Here is a 16,968-nt window from a genome sequence, read left to right on the forward strand (position 1 = left end):
TCATGAACGAGGCCGCCGACGAGATCTGAATGCCAGTAATTATATCCCCTTGCTAGAGCGATAACAATTGTGGCTCATACAACAAAGTGCGATGGCTTCTTTTTTTTTCCTCTATCTGTCCCATTATTTTTAGGAATGAGAAATGACATCGAAGTCCCCTGTCGGCTTCCTCCCTGTCTGGGGCTGTGTGTTTACAGCTGTTTGTGAGCCCGCATGTGTGAGAGGTGGGGGCCATGATAAAGGCTTACACCTTGTAATCATAGCTGGATGTGTGATCTCGGCGACCTGCCGGAGAACCAGCTCGGAGAATGGCGTGCATGCGGTATGTGTGTGTGTTGGAGGAGGGAGGGTGTGTGACCGAAAGATCCACTCGCAACAAATTTGCAGTAAGGAACAGTCAGTTAATGAGGAATATGCCAGAATCAAAAGGTTGGGAGGCTCTGCTGAGAGTAAGAGGAAAGAGTCGAAGGCAAGCTTTACTGATGCAATGCTCTTATTTATTTATGTTACTCATGTATCATAGGTAATGTAATGATGGCGACCTGATGAAACCAAGAGCAGCATTTCTTTAGGTGATTGCTAGAGAAGGTTTTGTTCAATGATTGTTGGTCTCTGATTATAATAGCAATTATTTCATGAGAAGATTTTTGGCATTTGGCAATTTAGAAATAGTCACCAACTTTGAGTTATATATGGGAAAAATCAAAAGCAACAATATCACAAAATATATGCTCCGGACTTGGATGCAGCAGCTAGCGTTTTATCGGAATTATCAGAACTTTTGAGGCCAAAGGTCATAGAGGTCATCGAGGCCAAATGTAACGGTAATAATGAACTTTTTATGTTTACAACCGCCCATCCTAACGCTGAAGGTGCCTTGGAGTTATTTCAAATCCAGTCGTTGTAACGACCTTTGTAAAGTTAATCTGTAGTTCTCTCGTAGGATACCGAGGGTTTGCGGCTATTATGGGAGCTCAACAGTCGGAATTGTGTTTGTGGTTGTTTAAAGGACCAAAAAATACAAAGCCAGGTGTAAATAGGGAGTGAGAGAGAAACGACGCATTATAAAGTTAACTGCTGCTCTCCCTCCAGCAGCTCCAGTCCACTGTGATATGATTGAAGCTACCAGCAGCAGCTACTTAATATTTGAATGTTTTCTTCTTTTTTTTATTAAGTTTTACAATGAATATCTCACATTGATTTTCAATTTTTTTTCTTCTTCCCATAACTCCTTCCATCGCTGACCTTTATGCTTAGGCGATCACATTTAGCTATTTAACTGAACGTTAGTTAAACAGCCTCCTCCTTGAGGAATGAATATACTCTTGCAGGGCTAAAAATATCTTCTCTTTAATCAATATGCCGAGTTCAGCAGCAGAAACCCTCTTTCCGTGCTCCACGGCCTCCCAGACGTGCGCAACACGCGTCAAAAACTGGGCACTTTATGCAAATCGGGTGAACCGAGGCCGCTTCGGAGAAGAGGTGAAGACATTGATCTGTAATCTAATAAAACGAACATTTCGTTCCTCCCGTCCTCCAACTGTGTCCGCTCACGCTTACTCTTCCAGTGAAAACCCCCAAACGTCTCCCTGCCGTTGCCATGCCCTCCTGAAGAGGAAGTGAAAAGATGACATACTTGGAGCATCCGAGCCTTCGCGTTTGTGCAAAAAATTTCAACATTTGCATAAATACGTTACACATTTATTATTTTTTCCCCTCACATTCTGCCTGCTCCTCTCCTATTTTATATTGTTTCACACTATATTCATCTCCTCTCGTATCCCACTTGGGGAGTTAATAACACGCACACGTTGTCCCCCCCGCCGCATGCGTGTTCAAAAACACTAATAGCTTTTTGTAGAGCGCAACACAGAGGCTCTTTTGAATTTTGTTTGCTGCCACAGGTAAAGTCCTAAAATTTCCACAAATAATAATGTTGTATGCTGCAATATTAGCTACAGGCTTATCTTTTTCAACTTGCAGCAGCCCCCCGCCCCCCTTGCTTTTATAGCGCACTTAAACTAGGAGCACACTATTATAAAGGGTTTGCAATGAATGAGCTGCATTGTTTACGCTTAATGAGGAAAAGAGAAAAAAGACACACACACACACACACACACACACACACACACACACACACACACACACACACACAGAGATGCAAATCAGACAATAAATCAAAGTCATCAAAGTGAAGCAGCCTGTTCTTGAGTGACTTTGATAATTACCTGTCTGGCGGGGCCTAAAATGATACAGTATGTCCCAAGTTTGCTATGTTGCTTTGTGAGTCAGAGAGAAGGGGGGCGGAGGTGGTAAGGGAGCAAAAGTAGCGGTTTTGGTGCATTTTTTTTTTTGTTGCATAGTCTCTGTCTATGAAGGTTCGCCAAAAAAAATCTCCGCCAAAGTAGTGAATATCACTTGCGTCCCGGACATTTACGTTGTTGACATGGTCATTATTTTGTCCATGCACATTTTTTTTACCAGCACTTCTCACCAGTCACCAGGCTGACTCGGCTGTGCCAGTAAGGATGCACACGTCTGACATTTAAAATTAGTTTTTATTCATCTAAACCAGGGGTGTCAAACTCATTTCAGTTGGGCCAGACCAGTAAAATCATAGCAAAATAACGCATACATAACGACAATATTTCTCTGTTTACTCATTGGTGAAGGTTTTTGGATGATAAACTCTATTATAAGGTCTTTGTACAATAAACTAGAAACATAAAGACCAACAATTCAGACGTCAAACAGCCCACTGTTTATCTGCCTGGGCTCTCCTCTGCAGATTCCCTCAAAGCAGTCTGGACAACCACTTTCATAACGTGATCCTTTTTTAACGACCTGCAACACAATGCCTCCTGGTGCAAAATACAGTGAAACGTTGTCCTCCATTTGCAGCTTGTACCTTCTCCCTGAATTTCCTTACAACGCCGTATTTTTCTCCTGCCGTCTGTAGCCCACTGACAGCATGGGTCCAGTCCACTCCGATTCCGGTCCAGCACTTCAACGACAGCGCTAAAAATGTCATTCACTATAGTAGTGTCCGTCATAGGTATCAACTCAAGAAACTCCTCGGTGACGGCCCAAATCCCATCAACACCACGACTGAATGCGGCCAGTTGAGCAACATCTTTAGTAATGTCAGTGCTCTCATCGATTGCAACTGAAATTGCGACAAATTACTTTACTTTATGCTTCTTTTGGCGATCCAAATCTGCTGAAAGATCGGAAATCCTATCCGTTACAGTATTCCTCGTTAGGCTAATGTTGGCAAAAGCCTGTCACTTAAAAAAGATTATTTTTAATTTTTAATTTTAACTGTATTTTAACCGTATGTTTGACACCCCTGATCGAAAACAATGGCATCCAATAACGGATCGGGCCTACTTGAGCTATTTGAGTCGGCATCGGCGTCGGTGCGTCTCTAGTCTGGAGCTCTGCTTGTAAACACTTGGCCTCCCCTGCATCCCCAAATGTTGAATATTCAACATGAACACCAATGCATCCAACTGCACATACCTTGAACCTGGCATCGTAATCAGGCTGCGACTTGTCGGGTACGGGTGCCCGCTCTGTGGCGTCCCACTCTGGCGTGCTTAGAAGCAGCCTTTCGCTGCTTTCCTGTCCTTTCTGCCACACAGCGCCGCGTGGGTACCGGGGTGTGAGGAGAGAACGGTATATGAAGAAGAGTAAAGTGTGCAATATAAATGCTGGTATAATTTTCATGTGATGGATATGAATGATTTAAATAGCTCAGGGGATTTACTAGGTGTCAAGGTTTTGTGCTCCCACAGTGCTAGCCTCCTCATCCTTCCTGGCTATTCCCTGTGATGTCAGCAACTGCACTGTGTGTGTGTGTGTGTGTGTGCGTGTGCGTGTGCGTGTGTGTATGCTGCAGGCTAGGATAGGAGTAGGATTTTGTTGTTGAGGTATATGGACAAAGCAGTCAGTTTTAAACACTCTCTCTGGACAATATTTACGTGACCTGAATGGTTTTTTTAATGCACTGTTTCGGTACCAGCACCGACTCTGCGATGCGGCCTATGGAACTGTGTTTGCTGGCGATTTTAGGTTTGAAGCAATAGCTATTCTTGGATGTGAAATGCATTAAAGTTACAATCTGAATGCAAAGTAACACAAATAATGTGGAAGTTGTCAGTTTTCGTTTAGCTTTTTACAAAATACAAAGATGGTACGGATGCTTTAAGACTGCCAAAATTAGTCCAGTCTCTTGCTAACGTCTGGAAATATCATGAATGGTTAAGAGCTAGCCTTCGCTACTGAAGTGACGGGCATCACGAGACAGCTTCTGTAGCGTTTCTTAATTTTTTTTAATTGTTGATGTGTTGATAAGTGTGAGCCCCAGGAGTTTTTTCCCGTAATTTTTGGTCTTCTATTACCATGGCAATGCACCGGGGCAGTAATTGTTGCAGCCCTCTACGCGCGCTCAATCGTGCACACTCATAACTCTCCTTACTGTCTCAGAGGGAGGTGCAAAAATAACTGGATGTTTTGAAATTGGGTTAAGAGAAGAAAAAAAAAACTGGGTTGAAGAGTGGTCCATTTTTAAATCTGTCAGCTGGTATTGAAATGTCGTCGAAGAGGGACTTTAAAAATACTACGCCCAGCCCGACCCAAATGATCAGAACTAGTGTTGCTGTAAATGCATGTGTATGATTTGGTAAAAGCAAAGAAGAATGCAATCGTTAAGATGATCTGTGTCAAATTCGATGCGCTTTCGGAGTCGTTCCATCCAATCAGCTGCTTCTTCTCTTTGCTGCATATTTACAGAGTGGAGCAAACAACAGCAGCTCTTGAAGTAGTCGGGGAATAGCTGCTATATTTCGTGGTGCCTGAAATGCACGAAACAGCCATAAAGACGAGACAGACATACACAACTGTTCGCACCAAATGGCGATGACTCGATGCAAAGCAGCGCGGCTCACCGGCTGTCGCCGCGGGGAGCAAAATGGAGAGAGTAACCCCATCAGCTACTGGGCGGACGTGTCAAAGTATTCAGACACGGCCCCGGAAAACTTGACTGGTTGTGGCCCAGCGGGACGAGGCCGAAAAATGACCCGGGGACCGGGGCGGCCCGGAATGGGAAGCAGGGCAAACAGCTGATGTAGAGAGGCGAGCAGAGATGGACGCTGACTTGTTTATTTATTTATTATTCTTTTTTTTTTTTTATTTTACCGAGATCGCCAATGATAAAAGTGAGTGATGTTGATAAATGCTCGCACAGCCAGTTTATCAGCAGCTGTCTGGCTTGGGGTTGCCTGCGGCAGCATCCAAGGCTGATAACCTCTGAGGCCCGAGGCATGAAGGGGGTGGGGGGGTGAGGGGTGAGGGTGATGATCCGGTTTCTGGGCCTTGGCCAGTGTTTAACCCCAAACCGGTCAGCTGATGTTACACATGTCCAGCAGTATCCGTCAAACATTGTCATGCAAGGGGGAAAAACAACAGCAACAACAACATAATCTTCCATAAGCTCCACTGAGAGCCTGTGATGCCCATTACGCAGCTGGACATACAATCGATGGATGAATGGAAAATGGAGACAACTTAGTTGCCCTTGAGTCCGCACCACCAGGAGGGCCTAAAGGGGACGCCATCGCAACAATAGCCGGAGGGTTATTGCTCTCCGACCGCTGAGGACATCGGGGCCCGGCTTTGCGCCGTGAGAGACTCGGCGCGGCTGTCGTCGGCCCTCAGGCGTCATTACCGCCACGGTAACATTTAGCGCGTAGCGCCATGCCGCCCCGTTAGCGCGGGTTGAACGTGTAACCATGTATGACTAGGATAGAACGGGAACGGTTCCGCTTGCTGTTACGAGAGATTTCCCAAGTTGTATTGCCCAGTGTTTTTTGTGTGTATCGTTTCTAATGCAGCTAGATGGATCGTCTGCTAGTTGCTACACATACGATCAGCACTCACAGTTACAGGAGAATTATTAGCGTCTTTGGAGAGTTGGGAGTATCTGATCCACGTGTTCAAGGTGTTAGAATCTGCTAAACGTTTTTTGGAGCTGTGGTATCCATAGTGGAAGATCTTTCGTGAATCGGAAAAGGCAGATAGCGGCGTGCAAGTGATGCGCAGGTTTGTGGCGCTTTTGCTGTTCGCGATCAATTCTCTGTGAATTTGCCCGCAACTGTGTTTGCATACTTACGTCTTCACCATTTCAGCCCTTTTTTTATTAGTGCCTTACGAAATGCGCTACTCTTGTCAGTGTAATAAAATATCCATGCTTATATTTGTATGGGTCTCGAAAACAAACTCTTGTGGTTACTTTTTTGTGTGTTCATCTTGCCGCTGTGAGTGGAGCCCCCTTTCTCTTTTACGCTTCTAAATTGGACTTAGAAATGTAGAGCGCTGAAATGTGTATTACAAACTGCCCCACGCGGTCTTTTTAGTTTTTCTGCAAAAGGTGGCTTAATTGAATTGTGTGGTAAAACAATGTAATGCAATGAGAAGAACAAAAATGCGAAAAATTACAGAAGGAAAAAAGAAAACTGCAATAGAAGAGGGCCCATGTGTGGGAGGCTGCGTGCATATGTGCAGGCCATGTGCCTGGGAGGCTGTGTGCACCTGGAAAGCACTTGACAGATGGTTACTTCAGCTCTAGATGAATGTTGCTTCTTTTTTTTTCACACAGCGTTAAGCCTCTTTTATAGATTGAAAGTGTTGCGGTCAGCATTTTGATCAAGGTGGACTCTTTCTCTTTCTCGGTAGTTCGCTCTGCATCTCAGGAGTGTGTTTATCCTGACCCCGGACATTTATTTCTGTTTGATTCCGGTGAGCTGAGGGGAGATCAGAGCTGTGAATTTCTCTTCTGTCCTTCTCTCTCTCTTTTTCTTTTGTTTGCCAGTGAGATTACAGACCAGTACATCAAAAATCATTATGGGCCCACATTATATCAGTGAATTCTCAAACGGTAGCATAGATGTGGAGAGGATTATATGTATATGTGGGGGGGGAAATGTGTCTCTGTAATCACAGTAGCATACCGCCAGACCAGGCCATTAGTTTAGACTATTACTGCACTAGTTAAGAGCTATTAACAGAGGTCAGCTGACACAGGCGGAGGTGAAAGTGTTCCAGCAGCCTCTCACTACAAAGTCAGGCCAAAGCTATATCCATAATAACAACATGGGAGCCATAAAGACACAATGCGCTTGAGCCTCAGTAATAAGTTCCTATATATATATATATATATTTATTTTTTTATCTTTGACCTTTTTAAATAAAGAATACAACGCCTATATATCATGAATTTTTCTTTGCCGATTAATAAAGGTTGATCTTATCTCATGAATAAAACGGGGTTGTTTTGTCTCAAATCAAATGTCAATGTAACGTTGGCGCATGAAAACCATTTCATACATTCACGGGTTAATTTTCAGTCGTGTGGGGAGAAGAAAAAAAAGATTATAATTCCTAGCAGATTTTACACTGACACTGGTGTTATATTACTGTATTTCACTGAGAAATTGTCCTCCTAAATTTAGCATGCACTCTCGGCAGCAGATGTTCGTGCCCTTTTTGATGCCGTGGGTAATAATCCTTAATATTCTTGCTGTTTGAAACTAAATGAGGCTTTAATGCACTCTGATTCCATCTTCCAACACTCATTAATTGTTTTTTTTAAAGTCCATGAATTACATTTTTTTTTTTGTAGTTTTGCAAAAGATGAACAGCAACTTTTATGGATGAAATGGAGGTCTTTAATTGTGCTACAGTCTGTTTTGATTAGAGATTCAATTTAAAATATCATCGTGACTGGAAATTCACAGAACCGCTTTGTTTTCGCCACAGTATCCCGCCCCCCCCCGCCCCGCCCCGCCCCGCCGACACCGTCAGCATTCGCCATCTTGCTGTAATGCTCCAGTGTTTATGGAAGTTGATTACTGTTTATTCCTGTTTAGCGGCATTGTGTCCTCGCTCCCTCTCTGTCCTCGCCGTCTCAGGTGCTGCGTTTAAAGCCTCGTCACTAATCCATTCCTCTCGCCCTTTTTCTTTCCAGATGGTCACAAGAACAAAGAAAATATTTGTGGGTGGCTTGTCAGCCAATACAGTAGTGGAAGACGTGAAGCAGTATTTCGAACAGTTTGGAAAGGTAAGACAGTTTTATTATTATTATAATTCTAACTCTGCATAGTGTTCTTTGCAAGCTGTGTCGCTGGCTGCTCAACCGAATGAAAGTCGTATCATCATTAAGAGTGAAATATGTTAATTGGTTAATTACACAATCAGTGCACAGTGCCCCCCTGTCACTCAGGCAGTGTCGCCGCGGTGTGGACCACACGGCCGGCGCTGCGATCTTTACTGCGATCAGCAAGGAATGTGAGGCTCAAGAGAAGCCAGCGGCACAGGTTTGGCTCCTTTCCCGACAGTAAGGCAAATAAATCTCTGCCGTGACGAGCAAACAGCCGCAGATATGGCAATAGCCTCGCATTGCCCACCGTGCCCGGTCCACAACATGCATTTTGCTCCCAGTGCAAACAAGCAATGACAACCAGCTGCCACAAACAACCCCCACCTCTGCAAAAATACGTCAAAATTGTAATATCTATGGTGGTACGTCACTGGAAACATACAGTATACACACATAGGGGTTTTGATATTGTGGCAACACTGTGCTCTGAAAGACACACACACACACACACACACACACACACACACACACACACACACACACACACAACCAGTTCATTCAGCGGAGGCTCATATTCAGCTGTTTGTTCCTGTCTGCTGCAGCAGTTTCTGCACACTGCTCTCATGACCGATACTACCCCCCAGCAGAGTGAGCGAGGCACACATGCTTTCGAACAAGGACGTACAGACATATACACTACACACACAAACGTGCACGAGCGTGCGCACGCACGCACAAATGCGGTTTGATACAGTGGCAGCATTTCACAGATAATGTCCTCCACACGGAACGAAGATCCATTTCCCTGTCGTCATATTCCACATCAGTCAAGGTCACCTTCAGCGGCTTCAGTCCCCGCAACACCAGCACTTGACCTTGGGTTTAAACAATTTCACAGAGGATGGATTTTTCCTGGGCACATAATGTACAACGTCCCAAAGGAGACGGGAGGAGTTGCAAATTAATAGAAACTGTTATTTATTTATTTCTTCTCCTTCGAGACAATCTGTAACCAGCTCTCCCACTATAAAGCCCTCTGTCTTGACTGAAAGCGAGCAAGGTGAAGGACTTTGTTTTGCTCTTTATCTGTGGAAGTGGCATTAAAGACCTCGCCGCGGCCCGGTCGCGCCGTTCCCAAAAAAGACGGCTTATTTGCACAATAGAACGCGGCGGGCAAATATTCAGCACGACTTCGCAATCAATGGATCTGAGAAAGGGCTCGAAATGATTTTCGACTTGATTGAATGACATAATTGACTTGATTATACAAAGTTTTTTTCCTCCTTGAGGAATCCTCAAATGCTTCGGAGGAAACAAACAAATCAGGCTGATTGAGCGAGATCTTGTGCATGTTTCTCTGTGTGCTTTTATAGCCTACTTGGGCATGCTTGGATGTGTCTGCAGTACCGCTCTCGCCATGCGTGAGTGTGTCAGCGATTAGGTGTATTTATGTGGGTGCGTGATTAAGTGTGTGTGCGTGCGTGTGTGTGCGTGCGCAGGTTTGAGGGTCTTCAGCAAAAAAAAAAGTGGATATTGTGGGCTATGGCAGACGAGATGCAGAGCAAAAGGAAGTATCGTTTTTTCCCTCCCCGTTTTGTGTGTTATCATTCTTTTTCTGCCTTACACATCCCAGGATTTATTAAATAACCTGCCTGTCACTGCAACCTACCATTATCGCCACACACACACACACACACACACACACACACACACACACACCTCTGAGGATTTAGCCACAGACGGGAAAACCAATTAATTCAGTTTCCCTTCTGTAAGAATCTTGGTGGCTGTGTGTGTGTGTGTGTGTGTGTGTGTGTGTGTGTCAGTCAGTCGTCACTCTTTCTGTTCGTCTCTCAGCCTGTGTGCATGTCGAGGGGAGGGGAGGGGGGATGCATGCATTAGCCGGCGTGGTCGCGGGGCAGCTAGTTATTTATATTTCTGGGAAGTATGTTTTGAAGTACTTATCAATCATCACGCAACTACAGCTTAAGGCGCCGGCAAATGTTCTTCCTCACTGGGAACAAGCCGTTTCACTGATATTATTTCACAAGGTAGGTGTGTGTGTGTGTGTGTGTGTGTTCTATGCTAGGCGAGGCAGCATAGGCCAATTAGCAGGATGTGGTCCACAGAGATGGCGGTGGTTGGGAGGCAGTGGAGGGGAAACAGCTGGTGTGGCCACAATTGGGTCACAGGTTCTGTCTGTAACCTCCACCCCCTCCCCCCTCCACCCCCGCCTCAGTCCCTCCCTTCTGTCTCCATTCTGTCATGGGGGAGAGGTGGCATTTGTTATGGGGAGAGGCTGACAGCTCTCATGCACATCAGTCTCGCTGCCACTCTCCCAGCCGTCGCCATTAGAAAAGAGCACATGCCCGAGACCTGGCACAACTTCAGAGGAGCTCCTCCACAGCTTTTCTTTTTGTGTGTGTCGCCTTACAGAACACGCTGAAGGTGTGCATTCGAAGTGTTTGTGACAGTCATTTGAACGGAACTGAAGTGTGGTTCTGTTTGACTGATTCTAATGCATCTCAGATGGATCCATTACCTGCCTAATAGTAGCCACATCCTGTCTTGCATTTTTTTTTTCTCTCTTTTCTCAGGCAGCACACTGCACCTTAGCCCTGCGAGCCAAATGAGACAATCTTATCAGCGCTGCCTGGCCTCCCTTTATATTCAAGGACTCTTAACTGGAGGCTGGTGCTATTTCGGTCTTGCAATGAAGTCAAATGAATCTGTGTGCTGTTTGTGCTATTATGTGCCATTGTGGAAACGTATACGTTGTTCGGGAAGACATGGTCATGTCCCTTTTTTGACCCTCCAATGCAGGCATTGCAAGTTGCCATTCTGATGGTATTTTCATCGAATACATTCGTTATGTTTTGCACTATCATTTGCAAGTATTTGTTTTTGTACATTTACCTTTCTGCCTTGCCTGTGGTTTGCATAACAAGCGGAAACCCTCAACCCAAAATATCAGCTCATATTGAGAGGTATGGAGGTGACAGCACTGAACATGTTCTATTATATTAATGAATCAAATTATTATGACTCCTTTAGAGGCTGTGCTTTACTCTAAAATGAAAGGTCAGGCTCAGCTAGAACATCAGTACATGTGTCTGTACAAAGTATTACCTTTGTAGTCTGAGGATCTACACACCTGCAAAACCAGTTCCGTGTACAGACTTGCGCTGCTTCCCAGACAACTCAGAGGTTGTAACTTTCCTAGTTAAAATGTCCAACATTCCAGGTGCAAACTTTCAGAGAATGTTTACCAGCGACCTAATGACATGGCGACATATTCTGACATGTTTAAAGTTCGTAGTTTACCCTTTTACAATGCGTTCTTCTATTGTCGCGTGACGTCAGACCGCTGCTTCTCCGTGGAGTCGGGGGAGATGGATTTGCCAGGATTCTACCGTAGTTCCGAGTCGCCTTGAACGCAGCGTTAAAGAGAGACCAGGAAGAGTATGCTGGATTTTTAAAAAGCCAACTCTTTTTCTGATGAAAGTAGATAGCCAGTGCCGGCTCCAAAAGCTGCTAAATCTACTCCCTCTAAAGCCCCACCAAATGATCATTATGATGAACGTGAACATCATAATGAACGTAAACAAAATAATCTGGCTTTTGTCAGTATTCACAGCTGTAGAGCTAGCATCTTCATTCTGGCTAAATTAAATGATTTGATTGGGCTTATTATAGTCACAGTTACCACATTTATTTGTTTTTTTTGGTCGAGCATTTGATTTATTGATCGCTGTTGGGTTCTTTTGTTTTTTTTTGTGGGTACGGTGATAAATGCCCCCTTATTTTCCAATGAATTGAACACCTGTTCACAAAGCGCCTACCACTCCAAAAACCTTCCACTGAGGCGAGCGCTTGATTAAAGATGGGAGTTGGTGTGATGACACCTTTTATAATTTTGGATCTGACGTCGCAGCAGATCCCTGCCCGGGCATGAAAAGACAGTCAAAGGCATAATTAGCTCGGGTGGCTAATGCCTCCTCATTTGGTTTATTGTAATCAGCTTGTGAGTGCATCTCATAGTGTCCTTATAGGGCTAAGCTGAAACAACTCCTGCTCACTGACTCCGTGTCTGCACTCCTGTCCATTGGCTGGGCTTTGCAGTGCAAGCCTGAAGCTGACTTTTAGTTTAATCAGAGCTACTTGCTTCCATGTCACTGGGCTGCCACAATCGTCCCTTTATGTCCAGGCTGTCCTGGTTCTCATGCTCCACTGGTCCAGAGCCAGATCCTGGAGGTGGAGCTGAATGGAAGGAGGACAAGGAGGCACCTTAACCAGTTCACTGCCACTGGGCTCAGGAGGGATAAGGTTAGGCACACAAAGGTCACTACTTAGAAAAGCAAAGCTGAGCCCGGAGTCCTAAAATGAGACTATGGTCTCAAAGTAGGGGAGACGACCTGTCAGAGTTCTGGAAAGGAGTGAGCTGCTGGAGAGATGGTTGTCAAAGTACTCAAGAGAAGAGCTGTTCATCTGCATACTTCTCTCACACGGTCAACTGAGAGAAAGCAGATGAGAGGAAATTATAAAATCTTCAGGGGGGAAAAGAATTCCTTGGTTTAGTGCATGAAATCCGTTCTGGAGCTTTGGTAATCTAATACCATGGCTGACATTTTGCGTGCCCTTAGATTTCTGTATTAGGCAGCAAAATAACCGTGTGACCGACCGTCTGTGAGGACTGTATAAATTCATTTTGCATACATTCCCAAGTGCTTAGGCCCTTAACAGCATTGGGGAACACAACAACAACAACAACGGCAGCAGCCTTAATGACAATTAACAACGGTGGCACATATTGTCTTTAAATCTGTTAGTTTGGTACGTTTCTTAAGGATAAGATAGCAGGCTAAACTGTGTCGATAGGCATTATTCTAATGTTGTAAAATTGCTTTGTCTCTTTGAAAACTTGGACCTGAGTTACTTTTAGTCTCGGCCCTGCCAGCGTTCTTCAAAATCATCTGTGCAGATTTGTCAAAGCCCCAGTAATCATTGATGTGACAAGGTTAGCGCGCTCCTTGCCTCATGCATTTGATTGCAGAATCAAGCGTTTACCTTGACATGACAACGGCGTGAAGCTCCTCCAGTGACGACGCAATCGCCGGGCCTTAAACTGGAAGCGGTGAAGGCGCGCGCTGAATGCACTCTGGGCTCGCGTCGACGTGGCGGCCGCTCCTCTGAGCTCACCGGTCATAGTCGCAAACGGCAAACACGAATGATTAATGCAGGAAAAACAAAAAAAAGATGCACTTTATATGAGTGAAAAGAACCTAATCAAAAGGCCACAGTTCTTCATTCCACTCCCTCTCCGCTAGTGCAGGTGCACATTTGCATGCCATTTACATGGCAGCTCGCGGTGACCACCACCACTCCGGCGCTCCAGTGTCCATCATCCGCTGACATTCTGTGATTGTTTCCTCTCTGCCGCGACTCGCCCCAATCAGCGGAGGATATAGTCTGGTTCCAGTGATTATAAGGAGTGATCAGAGCGGCGATGATGGAGCATGTGCCTTGCCGTGGAGATTTAGCCAGGGGCTTCAATCTCATTGCAGTCACTTGTAGTTAGTGGCTGAGACTATGGCAGTGAGAAGGGCAGAGCAATATAAATGAATTGGCTATGAATGTGGTTACGGCTGCGGTGCTGCGGGGACACACAGAGGGAAAGGGCCAGTTAGACAAACTATTTCATATCCCCCTTGACCTTTATTTGCCCAGTGGCCCAGCAACATTTCCAATAGAGTAGCTTTTAAATGGCCACTGAAGAATTGAGCTATACTATTCACATCATTTATTTTTTTTTGTGTGTGTCTGTATTTGTATAGGAGCAGGCGTGAACGCGTGTATGGCAGGTTACTTCATTTTTACTTAAAAGATAAGACCTTTAACGAAATATTTGATGTATTTTTTTGTATTTTTTTTTGTATTGCTGATCCTTACAAGTGCCCCGTCAGACAGCTCGGTGCTGTGCAGCAGAGGCGGCTCTCAGAGAGAGAGAGAGAGAGAGAGCTGTGGATACAGGGGGAGATTGACACCTTTCTGTAGGTACGTCGTCTCATCTCCCAGCCGCCTCCACCACACATTCTTGAAATGGCTCCCTCAGGGATAAGCCGGGGATTGGCTTGATTGTGTTATCGGCGACTGATCGGGTCATTGAATGATGGAATTTTGAGCCCCTGTTCTGCTTAAAGAATGAAATGTTTAAAGAAGATTGACTGTGATTGGATCAGATCCAGCACCTGCTCAAAGGGTCAATCGGGTGAAGGCAGGAGGCAGCAATCTCGGCCGTGCTATTGTGACACGAACGGAGGGGGAAATTAATGCATGTGTTGGGGAAGGGGTGTTGGTGGTCGATGGACGGCAGTGTGTGTTTGTGTGCACCATTCAACAGGGAAGCGGTTGAAAAATGTCATCAGAGGAAGTGTCATAAGTAATTTGCAGCAGTCTCACCATCAAACCGGCATGAGGGTGGAAGCCTCCGCCTTCACGCCTCCACCTCGGCCTCGCGAACGACAATCTAGTCTTCGGGGAATCCCATGTGGGAGAACACTTCCAGATTTAAAGATTGTGAGATTGGAATGGAACAAAGGGTCTGGGTGGTGGGAGCCTGGCCGGACATTATTGGAAGGGGGGGGTCCAGGGGAACGCCTTGAGGAAACTGCCATTTTCTTTCTTTTTCTTTTCTTTTTTTACACGTTTTGTCGGCTGGAAAAATGTATCAAATTTAAGAAGATCATTCTAAAATGTTTGCGTTCAATTGAATGGGTTCTGTGGAGTTAAAACGTTATATTTCCATTCAGCGTTACTCCCCAGAAGGCACGGTGCATCCTCGAGGTCTCACAAAACGTGTCGAGAACATTTCCCTCCTCATGCAAAGTCACATTATTTTTAAAGAATTTTAAATCCACCATAGTGTCTTATCTTCCTCGCCTTTTGCTGACACAGTGCAGCCTATGTGGGTGCGTTACTGCCACCTGCAGGTCAGTTGAATAGTGTTTGCCGTTGGTGGCACTGTGTATGGCTTCACCCAAGCTCAACTTGTGCTGTGCGAGCCAAACAGGGATTCACTCGTAGGCGAGCAGCTCTAGACCGGGAACCTTGAGAATAAGTGTTCAGTGTTGTGACTTATGCTACCTCAATTCATGCTATTATAATGTTGCTTAGACCTAATTTGTTGCTAGCACATGGCAGTCATATGGTGGTATATTGAAGAATGTTTTGTGTTGTTCTTTTCTAAGTTTGATGTTGTTTTAAAAAGTCTCTGATTAGCATCACATGTGGATGTATTGTGCATTTTATTTCATCAAATTGGTCAACAAAGTGAATACTGTAATTGCATTCAAAATTGTCTATGTAGAATTTAGGATAGCCTAAAACCTTTGTGACAATGTGTTTCATACTGAAGGGGTTAAATGTAAAAGCATCTTACAGAAACTAGTGCACTAGTCAGTGAAATCGATTAGCGCCATTACCAGTAAATAAAACAGGCAAGAATTGTGAAAAACAACAAACATTTACATTTTGTCACCTTCCTAAAATAATGGCCAAAGTTTTTTTTTCAGGTTTTTTAGAAAACACCAAAGTCACACTCTTGACATCGGCCAATACACTACCGGGGTAGAGTCGCATGATATGTTCAACTGAGGATGTCGGCAATTTTACTAGAGGTGGCCAGAAATCCTAATTATTTTAGGAAGGTGACTATTTGTAACTTATACTCAGGTTTTACTCCAGTCAAACCATGTCACCAGTCTCTCGTGGAGGTCAAGACTCAACTCCTAGATCGTGATTAGTTTACCAAAGCATCTTAACCTATTCAGTGAACTCTTTACCACCTGTTCCCTCGTTAAGGAGGACTTGGGATTTGACCAACCGCTGCCATAGCAACATGCAAAGAGGATACAAACAAGCGTGGCCGCTCATTTTGCTCAGAAGCAACGGGGCGGTTGGTAGGTTGGATGACGGCATAGATAGACCAACTGCCTTTAGGAAGGTGGCGACGATGAGGTTGAGTAGCTTCTTAATCATTTTTACCATGACATGCAACATCCCCAAACTTTCTATTTCTCAGAGGATGGATGGATGGATGGATGGCTAGATACGTGGTACATATTTCCTTGCTATGGCTCAACTCGTGCATTAAGTGTTGCGCAGACGAGGCACATTTGAGTTGAGGTCCACTGAAGCCGGCGCCGGCCCCTGAGTGACAGCCCTCGCTTCTCCGCGTGTGTCCCGGCTAAATGAGAAACAAAACGACGGTGTCAAATTTCAGCTGTCGTCTGATAGGCTTTCCAAGACGATGCAAAACCGCTTTTCAACCCAAATAACCCCCTTTCATCCTCAGACGACATTTTTCGGAACAGCGGGTTTCCAGTGCTCGACAACACATCCCCCGCACCCAGTCCTACCCCCCCCCAGGAAAACCAGTGAGCATGAGCCATGACTCAGCACCACCTGGAGATCAGGCACAGCTCAAATGATGACGATGCGGTGTGCTCGCCGTACATCTGAGCTGATTCGCACAGCTTGTTAAAGGTGTTTGTGCGGTCGTCTTGATGGATTCATCCCGAATACCTAAACAGTGAGGTGATTGCCAAACAATGCTTGAGTTTAAAATGCTACCGATGCTTTATTCATATTTTGTATTCCATTTACAGGCATATAGAAACAAAATTCAATATTGCCTCTTTTTATTTTTTTTATTCTTAAATGTTGACAACATCAGCCCATCTGCAGTAGTGGATCTTGGCAAATTAATCCATCGATATATCTAGAGAAAAGTTGTGAAAAACAAAACAAGA

At 44.8% G+C, this 16,968-nt stretch overlaps 1 protein-coding gene across 1 annotated transcript in view; it reads left to right on the forward strand.

The window, feature by feature from the left end:
- LOC306733177 (RNA-binding protein Musashi homolog 2-like) overlaps window positions 1–16,968 on the forward strand; it is a gene marked incomplete at both ends in the record, with an annotated part of 216,215 nt that overhangs the window by 62,087 nt on the left and 137,160 nt on the right. The window contains one exon of the mRNA XM_079214377.1: window positions 8,027–8,119. Within this exon, the coding sequence (XP_079070503.1) occupies window positions 8,027–8,119 (93 nt within the window). The remainder of the gene's footprint in view (window positions 1–8,026; window positions 8,120–16,968) is intronic.

The sequence above is a fragment of the Taurulus bubalis genome, assembly GCF_910589615.1.
Source record: "Taurulus bubalis genome assembly, chromosome: 2".
NCBI lineage: Eukaryota > Metazoa > Chordata > Actinopteri > Perciformes > Cottidae > Taurulus > Taurulus bubalis.